Here is a 20,854-nt window from a genome sequence, read left to right as displayed (position 1 = left end):
TCACCCTAGTGGGTATACAATTTAATTTGTTGATTCGGAATGTACCGTTGAAAAAAATATTACATCTCGGTCGTAAAGCTCTTTGAAAAGATCTTTCTTGTGGGCTGACTTTTCTTTATTCCAGCAGCAATAACAACTTTTCCGAGTTCTCAATAACGAAAAATCTACTTTCAAGATAACAGATAATTGCACTATAACGAAGCGTCAATACGAAGAATTAAACACAGCTATGAGAAAGTGGTCTAAACGAAATGTGTTTTTATTTACAAAAATTCACAACTGCGAAGAAAAAAGTCTTTCAAATCTAACGTAGGTAGAACAACAGGGTTCGTACGCACAGGGAAAACCTGGAAAACCGAGAAAACTCAGGGAGTTTCTTACAGCAGGGAAAAGTCAGGGTAAAGTCAGGGAATTTCGAAAATAAGACTGGAATTTTAATTTTGTTGAAGAAATAAACTCGTTCTTATACGTACATTACTTGATATCAAACCTCCTTTCGTTTTTATCTTACTGAAAATCGCTGGCTGTTGTTTGTAAATTAGTAGTCGAACAGTAAATTAATTACTGGGTAATATTGAAGGTATTGGTATTAACATGCAAAAAAATTGTCATTAATCAGCGGCATATTTCTTGGAAGGTTACTGGAAAAAAACCCTATTCTCAGGCTGGAGCACCTGGAAAAGTCAGGGAATTTCAGGTTCCAAAAAGCGTAAGAACCCTGAAAAAAATCATTAGAATATCTTGAGACACGATCGGTAGGTTTGCAAATGGCACCCCGAAAGCCCCACGTTGTTGTCACGACGTCGTTCATCACGTGCTTTGGTTCGGCCTGAATGTCTCCTTCGTTCTTTCTTTTTTTTATTAGTGGATCCCGTTAGCGAGCCTCAGCCTTCTCTCGTATACGATCATAGTCAGTCGGTTCATTCTGTACGGAGTGTGCAGCCAATCAGCGTTTTGGTTACTCCTTGCTCAAAGCTTCACACCGCGATATATTCCGTTGACGTTTAAATCTGATCAATTTTACTCGAGCCTCGGTGGTGCGTGAACGAATAGTCGACTTTCCTCGCTTTCCTCGACCAGAACAACCAGCAATAAAAACCGGCGGAAACTGCAGTTCCTGGTCTCATATATTTCGACTGACAATCAATTCTCATCGATACTCGCTCATTGCGGAGCTTTAGATCAGCAAACATGAAGATCAGATCATCGCTTTTGGTTCTTCTGTTCGTTTTACTAACGGTGAGCACGCATACTAATTGTTATTTATTCATCAATGGTTCGATCATATTCTGTAGTTGGGGTTGGAAGTTTCAAGGCAAAAGTTTCAACTCGGTTTAATTTCAACAAACTATTTTTCATATTGACTCTGATATTATTTTCTAGAAACATTTTCACGACACTTTAATAAGTCAGCCGCTTCAATACTTGTAGACCATTTTTATCCATTGATTGTAGCAAACCAGTTTAATTTGCATGTAGAGTGTGAAATTCAATGAAACCTATACTCGTACCTCAATCTTGGAAAATAAGTCGATTCGAACGTGTTCAGGGTATAAAGAAGATAATTTTGCTCGGCAGTAAAAATACGTATAAATTTGTTCGATTTTGAAAGTCAATTATCTGGTTAGATCGAACTTGGGGAGGGAAAAACGAAGAAGAAGACGAAGCAGCTCGCCCTCCAGACCAGGGAGACAAACGTGGTGAACTTTGTTCGACTTGTGGTGATGCGGTTTGTATTCGGAGTGGCCTCAGCGATGGGAATGGGAGAGAATCTTTCCGGGTTCCTGGGAGGAATATTCGTTCCTCCAGGCGCAGACTATTACGACGATTATGGCGGAGACGACGACTACACGGGGGGACTTTTGTAGAATTTGAAATCAGAGAGAAGCCTGAACACCGAGAGCAAAGTGCAAATAACGGTCACCCACGCTTCGGAGTTTCAAATCCATTGATGTCATTTTATTCAAACAGCCGTGTGCACGTCGACGAGTAAATTAGCGACGTTTTTGACCCGTTTATACCGCATTCTAATTGGATAGATACTTGATCGCTGAATATTGGGTGATCGTTTAGCTGTAATTTATACGTGCCAAATATGCCTTTATGCATAATATGTAAGTGATGCTTGTATTTCCTTTAATTTCGCGAAATTTATCGCCATTCGGTTTAGACGCGCGGTTTATCAATTGCAGTATATCATATATTTTGGGAAAATATTGCGAAAGGGTCATTTTGAGGGAGAAAAATCCTTAAGCTATAAATCAAAAGTAGCTAAATAATTTGTAAACAGAATGAGACGCGGCATAGCGATCGATATTTTTATACGGTAAGTGGATCACTTTCCTCGCTCACTACAGTCGTTTCCTGACCCACCCGATCAACTTGGCGTACTAATCACCCACTACAAAAATGACGAGGTGCACTATCTGTGTCAAATGTGGTTTGAGATGCGTAATTTCCTCTTGGATGATGCCTGATAATTGGTATGCGCAACTGCAGTACACCTGAATTATTTACACCTCTACACTCTGGTGTACCTACAATTACAGATATAAAAGAGAACAAGGGTCCTACTTTGAATGTTCAATCCCACGTTGAATGATTAATTACCCTAGTTTTCTCTGTGGGACATTGAAAATGGGTACAGTTACTTACACTTACTCGTTTTATTTGTTCGAAGTGTTAGCATGTTCCGTTTGAGATAATTCGAGGGTCGCGATCGCGGTGTGCTTTACACTTCTGCAAATATGTATAGAAACTTGAGGGGGGGGGGGCAAGGTTCTGTCATTGTAAAGACGACATTCTTGTGTTAGAAAGTATTTCCGAGAACATATATGAAGAACTACAGTTAGAGGAAAAAAAAACGGTTAACGTTAGGTGAACCAAAAAATTGGTCAATGAAATGTACAAATATTTTGTCATATGTACGTATACATGGATGCCAGGCATAGGTGCCTCGGGCGAAATGCCTTTTTCGGGAAAATTCAATTTCAAAATCGATAACACAGGTCGAAATGTGTACAAGCATTGAATTTGTAAATACGACAAGTTAGTTTGGCATTTAGTTTTAAACGCTACTATTTATACGTATCATTTATTTATTTATTCATTTATTTATCTATTTATTTATTCATTTACTCCTATAACTTATTTAAATAATTATTTACAATAAACTGCATTCATCAATCTAGCTTGCTCGCATTTAATTTTTTATTTATCATTCACACTTATTCTAGTTAATATTGCGTGAACATTTTTGTGATCTGGCTAGAATATTTACAAATTACTGATTATGCGGATTTACTAAATCAAATGTAGAGGCTAAGCTTCGTGATAAGTATCTGATTTCAAATTTATAAGGTTTGGCAAAATTTTCTCGATATTTGATACAGAGATCTATTTTCGAAAAATGTTGGCACTTGGAGAGAAATGTCGAGCCTGATTTTACTCCACGCTTTCTTGAAAATCACTTTCTTTCATACTTTGATCTGAATGACTTGCAGAAAAATGCATGAAACCGTCATGAAAGATAATTCAAAATTCAAAAGGTATATTGAAACAATCATTCGCTGATGATGAATTTACCTGAGTGGGACCCCCTCGAAACTTGAAGTTATGTAAGTAAAGTTAGGATTAATCAGTTAGTCGAGAGGATGTCTTATAGTCGATTAAAGATCTGTTCAATGTAAAGTCACGAGTTTGTGTATTTTTTAAGATTAATTAAAACTACGGTTCTACCTATATTACAGTATAATATATACAAATTCCTTATGAAAATATGTGTGAAATTGTATCAGAATAGAAACAATGAAATTTTTCTCACGAATGCACGGGTACTATTTTGATATTAACAATTCTTCAAAATATCATTAATCGGCGACTATTCTCTTCGCACGAAAGTCCTTGGCTCGTTGAACGTATCGAAAGTATAAATAATAAGCGAAATATTTAACGTGCAGGAAATCAACCGAGGGTGAGAAGATTATACTTATGTCTAATTACGTGTCAAAAATCACTGATATCGGAATCACTTTCGGCGTTTGCCGCCTCGGCCAAGTCTTGGTAGCAGCCTTTCATCTTCCTAATCAAATCCCCCCATAGAATATTGATCCGGCAGGCAGGACACGTTCCTTCTACCGGTAAAATCATCCCGTCGTTCCTGAACCTCTTCGCCAGACAAACCAAGTGACTCACCAGCGTGCACGTCGGGTTAACGCAAGTCAGCTTTTCGTTTGGCTCCAACAGGTTCTTGCAGAGCGAACAAAGCAGCCCCCCTGCACTTCCGGAAGCATCCGTGTCCTCAGGGAAAGCATCTTTATTCCTGTTCTTTGTTCCGCCCTCGCCTCGCTGCACCTTCTTCGGGATCACTTTGCCGTATACCAAAGGCATGTGCATCGGGGGGCATCGCTCGGCTGGGAAATCCTTCGCGAAATGGGGCGCCAGCCAACGAACGGTCAGCGGTAGTCGAGACCAAGGTCCGACTCTCAGCATTTCTCCCAGCACCATCAAGTGGTAATCGAAACTATTCTGACCTGACTTTTTACGCGGGACGTGCTTCAATCGTCGACTGATATCCGGATGCTGCCAAGCCCACTCGAACTGCATGAATATCATATTTATTTAAAGGTTCTTGCGACGTTACAGCGGCAATGTGGACTATTTTCAATGCACGTCGTTGTTTGCTTACCCGGAGAGCTGAAATGTCGTTGGGAAATCCGTGGATAATCATCACCATCGTCCTGAATAAAAATTAGAAGATATTAGATTGTCACCGTTGAAGATTAGAGTTGTATTATACAGAGTTAACAATCTTTTACAAAGCTGCAGAAATATCGTGCGATTTTTATTTGTACTAATACTTATAGTTATTCCAGCAACTCCGTACGAGGTACACGCCGATTTGTGTTGAAAAAGAGGAAAATGTCTGGGAGTTCTAGCAAATGTTTGTTATTTTTATTGAAAATTTCTCGAAATACGGTGTTCAACAATGCATTCTTTGCAACTAATTCTAATTATCTGAAATACATGTTATCAATTCGTAGATGATAACGATAATATTGCAATAAGAATGTGAATCCGCTATATGCTATAACTTCGTATCTACAAATACAATTATCTGCTTTCTATATTAAAGAAATTGTTCAATTCTAACGTGTTTAAAATGTTGAAGTTTTGAAAATCTGTTAACTCCAAACAAGCACGTTCGTTTTTCTCCGTTGGTAAGATCGAGCGCGTTTCTCGATTCTTCATTTCTTCAGTTAAATCTCAATTGCGTTGCGTTCGCTTTGCCGCTCACTGTTCAAACCAAACATAAAAACTTTGCATGCATCAGTCTACCGCTCTATATCTCTGGAAAAAGTTGCTACGGATGGGAGATGAGTAAAAGCGTTCAAAGTGAGGTTAGGTTTACCATGGTCCCTTATTGCTGGTCCGCCAAGCTCCGCCGAACTGTTTTCCCGCGTTATGCTGTTTGATCCGGCGGTTCGGATCCACGGTGTAACCGATATAGATTCTGCCCTTGTACTTCGGGTTGGTGCAGTAGAGAAGGTAAACGCCGTAGAAATGCTCGACCACGTCCGGATTTTCCATTTCGGGTTTGCCTCGAGCATCGGAGATGCCTAGATTGACGAAGTAACTAACGCACGCTGTTAATCGTTGTCAGAACGATCCACTTTGGGCCATGGTTTACACGATTCGATTTATTCGCCCGTCCTACACCGTCAATTTTGCTACACATCGCCGCCGGCAACCTTCTTCCATGTATGAATCCAGATTCCCGTTGCTCACGGCAGTTACTGCCATCGTGTTATACCGAGTGTATGTATGCGTCTGCATTGTATGGAAGGAGAGACTGTTTGTGAGATGGAGATGCAGAGAGAGAAGGCTAGGAAGGATGCGGTGTAGTGGGATTCGAACATTTCAAACTGTTGATTCTTTTCTCGGCGAGCCGTAAATACTCAAGACAGAAATCCGAAATTTTTACTGTACCAGCTGTTTAAGAATTGTAAGGGCATAAACTTCCAGATGAAAAAGAGACTGTGTTGGTATGAAACCGGTTTTTTTGGTTTACTCCCCTTTATTAGACGCATCAGCTTCGTATAGCCAGTAAGCGCGTGGGGTCTAATGAGACCCCAATTTCTTAATGCAATATTTTCATCTGGAATATAATTGAATGATGTGTACTAAAAATTGTGTTTGTCTATGCATCTGGCAATATGGATTTACGGGTTGCACGGTTCAAATTCATTACTTGTAAATAAATAATATTTCATCTCAGAAGTCGAAAAGCCTGAAAATTTCTCCACTATGGACGATATTCCAACGGAAAAAACAAACTATTTCTTCGTATGAAAATTTTTCTTTTTGAGCCTAGTTGCTAACAATAACACGAAGATATAAACAAAGAAAATAATCCATGGCGCAAAGTTTTTTTAATAAATGAATACAGTTTTTAATGACTTTAGCGAAAGCATATTTTTCAAATAACGAAAAAGTATATGTAACGAGAAGAACGAGCTGTATTAATATCTATCAGTTCCCACTTTTAGATCATTATTATGATCTTCAATGAGTATTTTTGGTGAACTAAAAGCTTTCGTTGATACAAGCAAATGCGTGTATCAGAATTAATTGACTGAATATTATTATGTATCATTATATTGCCTGAATGGTTAGTTAGCGTTTTCTGGATTTTTATTTCACGTATTCCGATAGAATATTACTATTTCTACCGTCATCCGTTATGTTCCATAATTCAATGCAATGTTTTTTCACAATTCGTATTCAGTACTAATTTTTTAACGATTCGGGCAAAGAGTAAAGAGTAAAATGTGAATCCCTTTTAATGTGCATATGTATGTACATATACGTAACACGTAAATAGTCGAATAATTAAGCTCGTGACTGTGTCGAATGCGAAGGAGCAGAGGAAAGATGAGAAAAAGAAAATTTACCTGTTAAAATGAAGTGTCAGACTATTAGCACTGCGTAAAAATGTTGAATAAATTTCAAGTTCACCGTTCCCTTCGGGAGTTCCCAGAGGCTCCTGACGTCGACGAAATGGGAGGAACCCAAACGAATTACATGTCGTACGGACTAATTAATTATTTATATTTGGGAGCGTCGCGTGTTACGCGGACATCAATTAACGCGAGTATAATGGGTGTAACGAAAACGTATAAAAATAACGAACATGAACGGTTGCCGCGAGGTGTTATGAAAAGAAAGTATACGGGGCAATTTAAACAGCGTTTTTCTGTTGTTTTTTGGTGTTTTTTTTTCAGTTTTTTTAAACCCTCCACAGTGTATTTGGTGACCTAGATTACAATGACAATATCAGATAACATCGATATATGCGAGATACTTTAAATATTATATATTACTTATAATCAGAATATTTATGTAGTGTGACGTAATAGTTAGATTATAATGTATCATGTAATATAATATAATTCGTCGGCTAACAAACAACATTTATAAGTTTTCAGTATTATTGTTATTATTATTTTTTTTACACGTAGAATACAGTAACAACATTGACAATATATACGTTTTGCTTCAAATTTAAATAACTTAACACATCAATGAATTGCTATTGTATGTAATGCATTAATGGGAATTAATATATTGAGATATATCTCGCTGAAGCGGAGCTATTAAAATACGCTTCATAATTTGTTTCAACGAATCCCTTCAGTTTCTTCATTTATTTAAATAATTCTCATTGATTTTGTTGTTGTTACTGTGTTTTTGTTGTTGGTTTTTTTTTTTTTTTTTGTCTCTGTTATCACACGAAACTATTACATTCATTAACACATCGTATCGTGTGCATATAATACGTATATATCATTTTATAACTGCGTCAACGGTAGCGTAGAACTTTGGAATAGTTATTGACGTGCGATCAAGCGCTGCGCATGACGACCAGATGACATTCAAGCTTTATAATAATCATACATGACATACATCGCAACTTTTCCTATTCTTTATATTCTCCTTCAACTCCAAGTACATTTACTTGTTTTATTTTTCTCTTGTTATTATAAACCATCGATGTTTCCGTTTTTTCTCACATTTCGTCGTTTGTTCTCATGCAGATGTTTCTATATTTTTAACGTAATAAATTACTTCCTTTTCCGCGGATGTCGTGGCGATGATTGCGCGAGGTAATATTCATCAACTGTGTTCTTGATAGCGTTTATAAATTAGTACGCATGATTGGCTACGAAAAGACCAGCGTCACCCGCTACTCCAGTTACTCCACCGGCGTATTTTCCTTGAGCTGCGTCGCTGTTGGCCTGTTTGAAAATTATTTTATTATTAAACTTTGATTCGTGATTGTTGTAATATTTGATATATATTACAAATTTTTCAACTGCGGCATATAGAAATAATCTTCTACGGAGTAAAGCTATTCACTACAATTACATCAAATCTACATGTATAATGCTAAAAGCGTGTGAAACTGAAACTACAAACCACACATATGGGGTATCCATAAGCATTTCCAACAATTCGAAATATGTTTTAACAATTTGTGAAATATTTGAAAGAAAACTGGATTTTCCATCGAACGCGAAATATTGTTGAGAAAGTGGATTTTTTTTTTTTTTTTTTTTTATACCAAACTTGACAGACTTTCGGGTTTAACTTATGTTGCGAACTGTTGAAGATGCAAGAAAGATAAAATTTGTATTCTCCGTGGCAGGGTTTCACAATCGATCCTGAAATATTGTTCAAATACAATTTAGCATAGCTATTTACTTGCCTGCTTGTGATATACAGTTACGGTGCGGAACGGAAGGACTTGTCGCAAAAATTAGTAGGCGTGTGATTTGACGAAGAGCGAGGAACCTGCAGCTTTACTCGAAATACTGCCCGCAACGTATTTGCCTTGACAAGCTGCGCCGTTCGCCTATATACAGCGTGTCAGTCACACAGAAAAGTAATAAAACCATGCGACATGCTATTAAGTAAATGCTAGTAAAATATAGTCGTCAATCGTATTACTACGATCATTAATCTGGAGGGTTTCTTTTTTAATATTGAGATAAGCAGAAAAAATCAGTAAATAAGAATTAAAAAAGATCTGAAGAGAAAAAATCACTTGTATACATCGAATTATTTCACACAAGCTTGTTGATTATTTACAAAGCTATTTCTGCTTTCACCGTGTGGGTGATTAAAAAGGCTGCTGGTTATCCAACATACTATGTAAGATACAAATGAACGTACAAATGTTTGATAAATTCATCGTACGAACGTATATTAGTTTCGTTAGTTTTTGTCGTTTAATTTATGGGAGAAAATTTTGACGTTCGGAAATTATCGAAAATCGCAAAACTGAGCTGAGATCTTTTTTTTTTTTTTTTTTTGCCAAATATTTGAATTTCGAACGAGTTTGTTTTAATTGAGAGAACGATTTTCAAAACCGTGCAGTGAAAATTCAGTTCAGAAGTACAGCGAACCAACACGTAAAATTGTGCGACAAGTTGCGAATTGCAATTCTCACTAATATACATCATTATAACGAGTAGAGAGAGAAAGCGTTTTCTGCAAAGCTTCTACAGCATTCAAGCGTATTTACAAAAAATGTTTTCACAGCTTTAAGTAAATTCTGTACGCTATTGTGATATCAGCAAAGTGAATTTTCTGAGCGGGAAAGTAATTGCGTTTGAATGTACAACGTGGCAGATTAGCAACCTGAATTGAAGCTAGACGAAAAGCAATTCCGTACCTTGGCTCTCTTGATCAGTTCCTGTTGTCCGGCCGCGATTTGTTCCGGTTTGCCGGCCCACGCGCGGAGGACGGAAGCCTGAAGGGCACGTCCGTAGCTGAAGGTCAGAGCCCAGGGTTTCTTTCCGGGGAACTTGTTGATCGCGTCAAGATTAACCGAAGCCTCCTCCTCCGACTGTCCACCGCTCAAGAAGGTGACACCAGTGACTGCTGGTGGCACGGTGCGCTGGAGGGCCGTTACAGTCGCGGCCGCGATTTCCTGGGGCGAAGCTTTCTTCGGGCAGCTTTGACCGGGAGTGACCATGTTGGGTTTCAAAAGTGTTCCCTCGAGGTAAACGTGGTGGTCGGAGAGGGCCTGTTGAACGAAAAAAAGGATAAGGATTTGCCGGGAATTCCGCTTATTGTTAGTTGCTCTTCTACGTATCCAGGTACAGGAGATCTTGCAGCTCAGTGTTTTTGAGCTCAGTTTTTGCTACCGTAGGTTCGGAGAATGTGTACTCTATTCGATAAAATCTGATTCAAACTCTGACTGATTGCGAGGCGAACTATTCACGTAGAAGATTGCTAAGGATAGGGTCAAGTAACAGTTTTGACGAGCTGGAAGATTGCTCAAATCGGTAGTTTGTCTCGTATATGCAATAGTGCAGACAGATAGGATCGCCTGTGATGGAAATTCGGAAATCCAACATCGGATAGGGTAAGACCGAGACTTAACAACAATCTATAAAAGACCCCGCCAGATTTTTGTTGCGGTAACAAGATTTCATCGCGGTGTAAAAGGCATCGAGTTTGAAATACCCTTCGAATAGCCCGGCTCGTGTCTCTCTTTTACAACAGCCCATATAACTGACCTTGTATACGGCGGCGAGTACCTCCTCAGTGACCTGTTGGCAACGGGCAAGATCGTGGTCACCGTCGGGAAGGATTTCCGGCTCGACGATGGGAACGATGCGGGCGCTCTGGCAGATGCTGGCGTAGCGTGCGAGGACGTTGGCGTTCTCCAGGATGGCGAGTTTGCTGGGTGTGTCCTTGGTGATCTTGAGGACGCAGCGCCACTTGGCGAAGTCGCATCCGTCCTTTTTGTACTGGATGCAGCGTGCCTGGAGGTCGTCGAGACCCTGGGTGGTGCATTCGTCCTTGGTACCGAATAGGGGAACGACGCCCTTGTCGACCTTGATACCGGGGATGATGTTGCGCTGACGCAGAAGCTCTACGAACGGGGTACCGTCGTCGGCCTTCTGGTAGAGAGTCTCGTGGAAGAGGATCACGCCCGAAACGTGCTGACTGATCACCTCCTGCGTTAAATTCGATAGAATCAGCCTCTGACCTACTTGCCGTTATATCATTCCGCATGCAGTCGCTAAATTGCCACAGGATACTGCCCAATCGATCGAAGAATTTATTTATGACGTCACGTCGCAAGCTCGAGTCACAGGGCCGAGTGAGCAGACTCGTTTTTGGTACCTCTATGTAGGTATAATATAGGTATACACACGTTACGAGGAGTATTATAGAGGCGCATATTTTTAATTCGATTTGTGTACTTTCCTAACATGATTGTATCGATCCAAAGGAGATTCATGGCGAACACGAGAGAGTTGGCGGTGTGCACTCTTGCGAAAATTCAGTCGAGTCGGTAATAATCGTGAAAAGAAAATTGCGGCTTATATTAGGGTTCAAAGGCGCACGACTACGAGCTCATATTTCAAAAAAGATGAATAAAAATGAATAATCCAATCTACTTTATCGCAGACTAAATTGCTGCCTTGCGTCCGCTCCGAGTGGAGTCGGCATTCCGTCACCGTGACCGATTGTCTGGAGTAGTAATAATAATAATAATACAACCATGTAAGATTCTTTCGTAAAGGTCAATTCGACCGACGTCTCGTGCAATGGATATACAACTGTATAAAATGACTTTACGCGAATCATTAAATCCGAACATAGGTACGTAGAAATTAAAGACTCGTTCGATTTCCGGTTTATTATGTATTACGCTAGTCAGCGCGACGTGCTGATATTGTACCGTCCTAGATACGTCAAGTCCGTAAGAAATCACAATCATCGTCCTCAAATTCGCAAGTTCTCGTCAACTTGGCTTTAAATCAGACAATAAGGGCGGATTGTTTATTGCAAATCGAGTAAATTATTTGAGAATTGAGTATTAATCGCTGCAGTATTCATTTTGCAATACCATTTTCCTTACATCGATAATACGCAATTAAATTGATTTTTTACACCTGTGTTTAAATTCTGATTTTTGGCACGTACCTTATCGGTCGTGAAAAGCAACTGGCGGTAAGCCTTGCGATTTGCTTCGTTGTTTTCAACGTTGATGTCCTGAAGACGCTTGCCGATGGTGGCGGTCGACTCATCTGCGGCCAAGATACCCTTGCCGATTGAAACAATTTTCTCGGCGATCCCCTTGAGCTCCTGCTTGAGCTCGGGCTCAGCGCTGGCGTATTTTTCAGCAACCATTCTGTAATTTGAGGAAAGGCAGCAGGTTACATCTGCACGAATTACAATAAGGTGTAGAAATTATCTGTCACTTTTCACAAATTACATTTATGTATAAAGAAATTTTATTTATTTCCTGTCAAGACTCGTCTCTGTTGTTTTGTGTACACAAATGCACCAACTGCAGATCGATATCAAAGACACGCAATTTAAACGTGTACGCATCGTCGTTGTTGAAATAAAAAAAGAGGATTGATAAGCTCGAAGGGATTTTACAGTTTGATAATACTTGGACGTGTGATGGATTTGAAATCAAAGGATTTTTCGCATTTGCCGATTGGCAATGTTCTGGATATATTGATATACTGCACAATTTTTAGTGTAAAACAAATCGGACGAACGTTCAATCACCGTCGTAAAAACGGTTCAATTAAATCGTATATCGAAGCCGATGCAGCGACGATTGCTTTCGCGGTTGACGCGTAATTGTCGCCAAATGAGAATACAATGCACGTGTATTCACTCGGGTTTTCCATTTGTTGGGTGAATTAGCACTGCATCCGATGGCCGGAAAGTCAATTCTATGGTAGCGCACGGGGGTTTGAGTGAAAAAATGAAGCTACGATAAAATGGAATTGAGAATATGTCTTTAAATAAGAAATCAAATTTTGAAAATTTGTTGGTTCTTTGTTTTGCATTATGCAGATAAATTATGAGATCAGGGTACATGCGAGGATGTTTTAAGAATTAGAATTTTCACTTTCATCGTACTCTATGCAGCAACTGATTTTATGATTATCCTAACGACGAGTTACGGAGACAGACTTACGTGAATTTGATTGGAATTATGTCGATCAGCTGATGAAACTGGATTTCAAAGGGCTTCGGTCGTATCTTCGAAGCTGGTTCGATTATTTCAACGGTTTTTAGAACACAGAAACGCGAGCGTGTTACGGACAACGAAGAACGTGAGTGAAAAAAGACGTGCAATTACCTTTTTCTCGTGTCAAAAACTTGGGAATTCGATGAAAAATTTACAACCGCGTAAACTCCTCGGGAAAAATGATGGTGCAGATGTACACGTATAACAAATACATCACGGTCTCAAGTATATTACGAATATACGTATAATATAATTCATCCCATTTCAAGATATTATACCAAAGGCGTGATAGCAATTGATGCAACAATTATACGATCAGACACTTGGGAATATTCATTACACACGATAAAACGAATACAACGATACATTTAAATACATCGATAATACATCGTGACGAGATTCGAGGTGACAACAACGGACAATGGCGAGAGGCGCTGCTCGCTGCTTCGAGCAGAACCCGAGGCGCGTTTCGGCTACATTTTTAAGCCGTTTTTCCCTGCTGCTCCAGAAACTGCTCGCTTCCTCGAGGAGCGCACCCTCTGGACTGGTGCAGTGCCGTGGCAACCGGCGTAGATTTTCCAGAGGGGAGGGAGGGTCGCCGCAATGCAGTACGCGCAGACGTCCTACGACCCCCAGGAAAATAACCCGCCGGCCACCCTCGGGGACTCTAACTCAAGTCACGCCTCCCGCTGGTCTAGACCGTGTAAATTCTACTAGACCACAGGTTCCTGGAACAGACGGAATTCCAGGCGATCCCGCGCTCCCCTTAACGCCGTTTTTGCCGTTTCCCCTTTCTCCATAAGCGGGGGCGAACCTTCGACCGACGGTTCTTATTTCGGGGATTACATACGGGGATTTTTAGTGATTCGGGGATTATAGATTTCTGGATATTATTGTAGTTATGACTCGAAATTATTTTTCAGAATCAACTTGTTTCGAATATCAACTCGATTTGTCATATCAAACGATTAACGTGAATCATTACCTATCGTACTGATTATTTTAAATTGATTCTAGAGAGGGAATATATATCTACATGTGTGTGAAAATCTAATCACGATAATTGCGTGACATCCTCATCTTCATTCACAAGTCTAGCAATCGATTGACGTTAGTGATTATCAGAGACAAAATTAGACTGGTTTATATATCGATATACTTTGCTTTTCAAGAATACACGGGAATAAATGGTATATTTTTTGAATAAGTGATATCTGGTTGAGGGCGCAGAATGAATTTTAATCGGTATTCAGAGCTCTTTGTTGTATACATTTCATTTGTATACCGGACTATTTAATTAGTGGATCTATATTCAAATATGGATAGGTCAAATTCTTAGGAAAATACGCAAAACAAGTTTTTTAAAAAACATTTTTTTTTTTAACGAGTGTTTCAAGTACTATATTAATTGCAAATTGGATAATTCCTGATTGACCAATCAGGAAGGTAGCACCTATGTGGCTGAGACGTGATCAGCGACTCAAGAGAATATGCAATTAGCAATTCCCATGTTTCTCTTCGACTACTCGGTTCTATAATTCTATACATCTCGATAATTATATCGGCTTTCCTGGGTTCTCGTATATACGTATATACGTATAATGCAGGGTAAATCTACCCTCCAACTTTGAACAATTCAATTGAAATTTTATAGGTACCGTATAACGTACACTTCCCACGTTGCAGAAACAGCTGCTCGGCTTTACCCTGTGCCCTGCTTTTAGTGTCGCAGTGACTCAAGCTTTTCTTACAATAGTTGAGTTTTGAGTACAACACGAGTATGCATAGGTATGTATTAGTGCACGGCTCGAGGGATATATTCAGTGCTGTTGCGTCGCAGTGATTGCACAATTCGTAGTCATTAGATAGGTATATGCGAGCGTTGCATCTCGAGACGCAATCCTTCGATCTGATCAAAGTCTTCGCGTGATAATTGTACAGATATACTTATTATAAGCCCTAATGCATCGCGATTACCCCATTTGGGAAATTATCTCAGATCGCGCTGATCAACGCAAGTTCTGAAATACCAGAATAAAGCTCTATTTGTTACCGCGGTAAGTCTCGATTTATATTCGTGTTTTCAAGAAGTCAACTCTTATCTCTCTCACGACTCGTGTTGATGTATTTTATGTGTAAACGTAAATGGAAAGACGCATTTCGATAACGTTTATAATGCGTATATGTAGAAAGTTTCGTAATAAACCGAGTTCAACTTATTTGAAAAACAAGGAGCGCGTGTGTCTTGCAACATCCTTATTAGACCGTCGGAATCTGTTTTCAATGTTACAGAACAGGAGTTAAAAGCTTGAACTATAGTGAGAGGAAACGGGCGACGGTGCCGCGACGGCAACGCGGAATTAATTTAAATTAATAATTTGGTAGCGTAGTACAGGGCAAACTATTCAAACTATACTTGGAGCGTGCTGTATGTATGTAGGAGAAAACTGGTCTACATTGTTTACACACACGTTGCAAGGAACTTTCGTCGTTACGACTCGCTGGAAGCGAGAGCTTTACAGCTTAATTATCGAAGTAATAACGAGAGCTGGACGAATTTCACGCGAGAGGAAATTTGGCGAACCTGTGATCGAACCCCGAGCCGCGTCGTCTGTCTCGAATAATTTTTAGTACCTTCTTCGCTCCAGTCTCTCGTTTCTAAATTTAGCACCCGAGATTTTTTACGTAGCGACAAAATTCGCCGCACGTATATTATAATATATTCACCGCGTTTCCTTCATACCTATACATATAGCATGGAATAAATTTATTCGGGACAAGATACGGAGAACAGGGAATCCGTGTTTGCTACTCCCTGTTTCCAATCGATACACAGCTGCGAACCGAACAGGAGTAGCTAAATTGCTTAGAATCGGTGAAGCTACATTTCAACAAAACGCTGTTACAGGAGATACACGTTTTATCTAATTACCTCTTTCAGACAATTGTATTTACCGATGAACAGTCGGCATTCGAGTGTGTCGAGTGTCTTTATACGCCTCCCTAACAACGAATCCCGAATGCCCTAGAAGATAATGATAATGATAATATAGTTCATGGCGTGAGCTAATCGTAAGAACAAATGTAGGTACCTTAGGAAGGAAACTTAATTTTCTGTCAAAACTAATTAAGTATCAGGTATACGCCGTAATTAAGTTTCGTTCCCGCTTTTCACTCTTTGAGAAGCGAATTGATCCGGAAGGCCGGAAGCCCTGGGCAAACTGGATGATCCCCCGCAGTGGGTTTTATAGCCTTGAAAAAAGATCCCCCCGCACGGTTTGAAGCGTGGGAGTTATTTAATTAGTTTTTACCTTGGACCTCCGTATCTGTCTATAATGTTTATCTACGTAAGGACGATTCTGGACGTCCAGGCGAACGGAAAAACCGAGACAAAAAAAAAAAAGCTTCGCGGTCGTATAACAAAGTGGTGATAAAGCCGGGCTGTTATAAGTATATGTAACGCACCTTACAAAGCGAGACATTTTTTTTATCAGAAACTTATGCCGTAAATCACAAATACTTTTTATCTGTCTCAGTAGACCGCGCGCATGGATACCTTCAACTATTTATGACCACTAAACTTTTTCCTCCTGTATATTTTCCTCTTACGGTACGATTGCTATGCTTACAAGCATTACATATCATTCGGATTTCCTTTCGAAAGCCCCTGATACGCTGAGGTGTGATAATCGGAGTTGCGTCACGTTTCTCAACATGGCACGGACCCAGAATTTTTGACGGTCAATACGGTGCCGAATTCACACAGTTCTGCGCAGCCGGTGAATGCGCTTGCGTGAACTTTGACCAATGGCATTCAAAGGGTCAAACCGCTCTATCGCTCGGTCATATTCCTGATCTGTCCTCGAAGGATGGTCAACGATTTAGCCACCGCATTTTGATCCGTTTAAAAACGTCAGTAATCAACGGGTGCATAAGTATTCGCTATTTCTTTTGGAATCCAAAGAGGGGATGAACAGGGTGCGATATTTACGAGCACCGTCGGTACAGTAGGGACCGAACTTGTCGTTTGCGACTCGGATAAATTCGGGTCACATCGAGTACCTACTTCTTGCCGGTGTGTTTCGAACAGACTTTCACACGTCCATACGTGGACTTGCGCCGTTATTATAGCTTTCGTTGGACGTGAGCTTAGCGTGTCAATGACAGATGTCCCAAGGTCATTCTTGTTAAGCATTATTTCTCTAGCTTTAGACTTTGCTAAGGTACTTGATATGAGAGTTGATCTCACTTATCTTGTTCGACATTTATTTGACGCGTGACGGATAATACATGTTACAAAGTTACCAATCGTACGTCGGATTCGAGTAGCGTTGAGTACTAGGTTATGAACGGAAATTTTGAGGTTATGTAGAAAAGAATTTTCACTGTACGCAGCATCGCTTTATGTAATATTGAATAACAAGAATTGGGAAAAAAACAGACGGATGCGATCTGTGATCTTTATCATGATGCAACCGCATCAATTAATAACGTAAAACTCTGATGAATTTTATGGCTTGTGATTACAACAATATATGACGCAAGTATCAAGCGGGGTGTCGAACTGTCAGACTCATTGTTAGCACAATTAGAGAAATTATCTTCAACGTGGCATAATTTTAATACGTACAATAATCATCGTAACATTGGCTTTTTAAAAAAGAGTAAAATAGAAACATGTCAACATGATTAGCATCTATGTAATCTTGCTATCGAAGAAATTTTGTCGATTTTTTTCGCACAACGATTTGCGAACATATCAATAGTTGCATCGGTGACATTGAAACACGAGCGATGGTTTTATTGCAGAATGAATGTAAAATGAATGGATGCATTACAAAGAGCGCAAGTTTTACACGTCAAGATCGATAGACATAGGTATACCATACATTATGTAACTTCTCTGTCACCAAGTTCCTTTAAAAATGATTTTCGTTACCGAGTTGCATAAACGGATTCGGGATGGAAGCTACGACCGAAAATTAAACTTACAATTAATTCAAGTCAAAGATTGAAATGAAAAAACATCCTTCAAGCCTTGGTGTGATGAATTTTTGAAAAAATGAACATGCACGTGAAAGCAAATCTCTTAACGATGAAAATTCACTGAAATCTAATGCGATTAGTAATCGCGAGGGTCAACGTAACGCAATGCAAGTTCACCATTCCCATCTCGCCGATTCGTATGACACTTAGAAGTCAGTCAAGGTCGTTGCGCGGCTAGGAAGGTCCCCTGCGAGTTTCACCTCTGACTCTAGCACAATTCGATCGCTTTTTCCCCTACAATTTATCACTATATCGAACGATCCCGTCTTTCACTGCATACACCCGATTTATGCTTACGCAATTTTTTCCCAAAATTATCCTTGCAGCCCTAGCGACTCGACCGGTAATGTCTATCGATCATTTTTGCGTGCAGGAATATCACTGTGTAACACTTACTTACTTGTTTGTGGCTTGGATTCGGATCAAGTGCTGTGAAGGAAGCTGCGGAAAGTAGAGTGACGAACCGCTGTGTGCGTAGAGGGTAACAGTGCGACTGGCCGACAGAAAACTCCGGAGTACACATCGGCGTCGGCGCATAGAACGTATCGGCAGTGGCTCTCTATTTCTGTCTTTAACTCGTGATACGCGCTGCGATCGACAGTGAAGTGCTTATAGTTTGAGTCGCCCCTTTCCAGAGGTGACGATATAGCGCGTAATTTAGTTTTAATAAAATTATCTTTAGAGATATGCTGTTGTTTTAATGGTCAAACAACTTGTTTCTTTAAAGTGATATGCGGCGATATTGCTTCGGACTCTGGTACGAATATTTCCCAATAATTCGTTGAATTGAATTTTCAATTCTTGTAAAAAAGTGCGATAGGTATAATTTAGATTTATTTGCATTGATTATCACTTTAGGGACAAAGCTATCATATGTCAATTTTTGTAAAATTGACAAAAAGTCTTGAATAACGAATATTTATGTCTCATGTGGAATGCACTTTGTAATGCACTTTGGCGGAAAGCCGTTGAGAAGCCATTTCATATCACGATGATATTCGGTGCTTGATTGTTCGGTGATACCATTGATTGCTGTCCTCGGAATATCTCGTATTTGTTAGGTATGCTTTTAAAAATTAGTGAAAAGTAGGAAAACCCAACGAGAGGAAGGGGAAGGTGATGCGAAGCGTTAACAGGGTCTAATTAAAGAAAGAGAAAGAGACCAACGGGATTGAGCACTAAACTTACTTGAGAAAATCTTTTTCGAGGATTTCAATAGTATCTCAAATTGTATTTTACTTGAAATTCCTAGGGGTAAGAGAATCGCTAGAGACGTCTCTGCCCGTTTCTGGTTAACGCTTCATTCATTGGAAGGGGGCTGCGAGCAGATGACGAAACATCGACCAGTGAATGTGCAACTTCCAACGGAAAGTCGGTAACGGTTAGAAGGCGTGGTTCCGAGATCCGTTCAATGAGAGTCGTCGGATTGGAGGTCGTCCAAGGGCACCTTCTGTGACATTCGGAAAAATCATTGAGCTGTACCGCATTCAATGTGGCAGAAGAACAACCCGCAGCCGGTCGTTTATCCGAATTCGGAGTGTGGATCACGACTGGAAAAATTATTACCTATTTTTATCAATCCGATTTTTCCAGTTGCAGCGGCGGAGCGTTCGAAAATATTTGAACTCGAGACGGCCAGAATCTCGACGAGTTGATAATATATTTGAGCTATTCTTACGTACATACAACATACGTGCCTACGAACACGCTAAACGTTATGTTACAGGAAAAAAGTTGTTGTACTCGGTTTCATCAGCATCAGCGGACGCCCATTCTAATTTCGCTTTCATTTATCAGCTCTCCGTTACGATGTACATGTGTTTTTACACCGGCGTTTCTCAGCGAAGAGACGTACTCGCTCTTTTAGCCTGTTTTGCAAAATTTCCCGCTGATTTTATCACGTGCCGATTGAATGGCCGTTGCTTGTATTTATTTTATTACGTGAACTAGAACCTGAAACTTCTTTAGGCATCACACGTCGGCTAACTTTAGAATATCACGTTCTGACATGCATCTGTTTTGTTGGGAACTTTCCAAACGTTAAATTCTTCGATCAACATCAATCGTATTATAATATATCTATATAGAAATGTTAGCGACGGTTTCTTGCCCTTAACTAAAAGAATAAAGCGGCCCTCTTTTTTTAGAAGTTAACATGATCCATCAATGCTCACTTGACTTGTGTCATCAATATAGCGATGATATTACTTTTTGTTTCCATCTGCAAAGAATTCCCGCTTTCTATGCATATAATTCGTCATAGGTAATGTGGCAGATTGACATAATTTTTAAATGTAAAACCGAGTATTTAGAAATTAAATTCTCTATACTCAAGCGATCTTCTTTTCTTAACTCCACTACTTTTCAGTACAATGTTTACTGGGCTGCTGTAAACATGTATGGTGTAATCGAAAAAGCGTTAAAGATAACGGAACTCTAAATTATCACAGTTGAGAAAATAGACGATAGCTTGTGTCGTATTGCTTCTTTTTTTTAAAAAAACCATACATTCTGAATCATTATCGTGGTGTTGTTTGAAAAACGCTTGAACATTGACCTGTGAAAGTGATAATCCTACGAACAAAAATAGTTCCTCCACATCGTTATAATGATATCGTCTCCGCAGGAGGACACCAGTTCAGCACTGACAACAGTAATAAAACACATTTCTCATACGAGTAAATATCATCTACACAATTGTTTCATATCTGAATGTACCTAATGTAAATTTGC

General features: G+C 39.7%; 3 protein-coding genes across 19 annotated transcripts in view; 1 reads left to right on the top strand and 2 right to left on the bottom strand.

The window, feature by feature from the left end:
- The window catches only part of LOC107219610, a 98,247-nt gene that overhangs the window by 17,072 nt on the left and 60,321 nt on the right, over positions 1-20,854 (top strand). The gene's annotated exons all lie outside the window — the stretch shown is intronic.
- LOC107219607 (structure-specific endonuclease subunit slx1) lies at positions 3,089-5,979 on the bottom strand. The gene is made up of 3 exons (XM_015657871.2): positions 5,411-5,979; positions 4,688-4,739; positions 3,089-4,599 (listed from the first exon to the last, which is right to left on the bottom strand). Exons 1-3 carry the CDS (start codon positions 5,587-5,589, stop codon positions 4,006-4,008), a joined length of 825 nt encoding a protein of 274 aa, XP_015513357.2. The 5' UTR covers positions 5,590-5,979; the 3' UTR covers positions 3,089-4,005.
- On the bottom strand, positions 7,997-18,676 carry LOC107219619 (fructose-bisphosphate aldolase). 6 transcript variants are annotated; one of them, XR_006903423.1, is made up of 7 exons: positions 13,187-13,628; positions 13,022-13,094; positions 12,007-12,214; positions 10,587-11,030; positions 9,737-10,090; positions 8,768-8,914; positions 7,997-8,297 (listed from the first exon to the last, which is right to left on the bottom strand). XR_006903423.1 is itself a non-coding variant. In XM_015657891.2 (5 exons), the coding sequence occupies exons 1-5, from the start codon at positions 18,656-18,658 to the stop codon at positions 8,205-8,207; spliced, it is 1,236 nt and encodes a 411-aa protein (XP_015513377.2). In that variant the 5' UTR covers positions 18,659-18,676; the 3' UTR covers positions 7,997-8,204. The 6 variants fall into 6 exon arrangements, 1 of the variants encoding a protein (XP_015513377.2); XR_006903421.1 differs by lacking the exons at positions 13,022-13,094; positions 13,187-13,628 and adding an exon at positions 18,522-18,676 and having other exon boundaries at positions 8,764-8,914; XR_006903420.1 differs by lacking the exons at positions 13,022-13,094; positions 13,187-13,628 and adding an exon at positions 18,522-18,676.

The sequence above is a fragment of the Neodiprion lecontei genome, chromosome 3 (assembly GCF_021901455.1).
Source record: "Neodiprion lecontei isolate iyNeoLeco1 chromosome 3, iyNeoLeco1.1, whole genome shotgun sequence".
Taxonomy (NCBI): domain Eukaryota; kingdom Metazoa; phylum Arthropoda; class Insecta; order Hymenoptera; family Diprionidae; genus Neodiprion; species Neodiprion lecontei.
This window is presented reverse-complemented; position numbering and strand designations above follow the sequence as displayed.

Coding starts and splice junctions, on each gene's coding strand:
- LOC107219619 (XM_015657891.2), bottom strand. CDS start 18,658: ATGCGCCGACGCCGATGTGTACTCCGGAGTTTTCTGTCGGCCAGTCGC. Junction 10,091..10,586: donor TACTCGCCGCCGTATACAAG/GTCAGTTATATG, acceptor TTCGTTCAACAG/GCCCTCTCCGACCACCACGT. Junction 8,298..9,736: donor AACTGATCAAGAGAGCCAAG/GTACGGAATTGC, acceptor ATTTTCAAACAG/GCCAACAGCGACGCAGCTCA.
- LOC107219607 (XM_015657871.2), bottom strand. CDS start 5,589: ATGGAAAATCCGGACGTGGTCGAGCATTTCTACGGCGTTTACCTTCTC. Junction 4,740..5,410: donor ACCAGCAATAAGGGACCATG/GTAAACCTAACC, acceptor ATTTTTATTCAG/GACGATGGTGATGATTATCC. Junction 4,600..4,687: donor ACGACATTTCAGCTCTCCGG/GTAAGCAAACAA, acceptor ATATTCATGCAG/TTCGAGTGGGCTTGGCAGCA.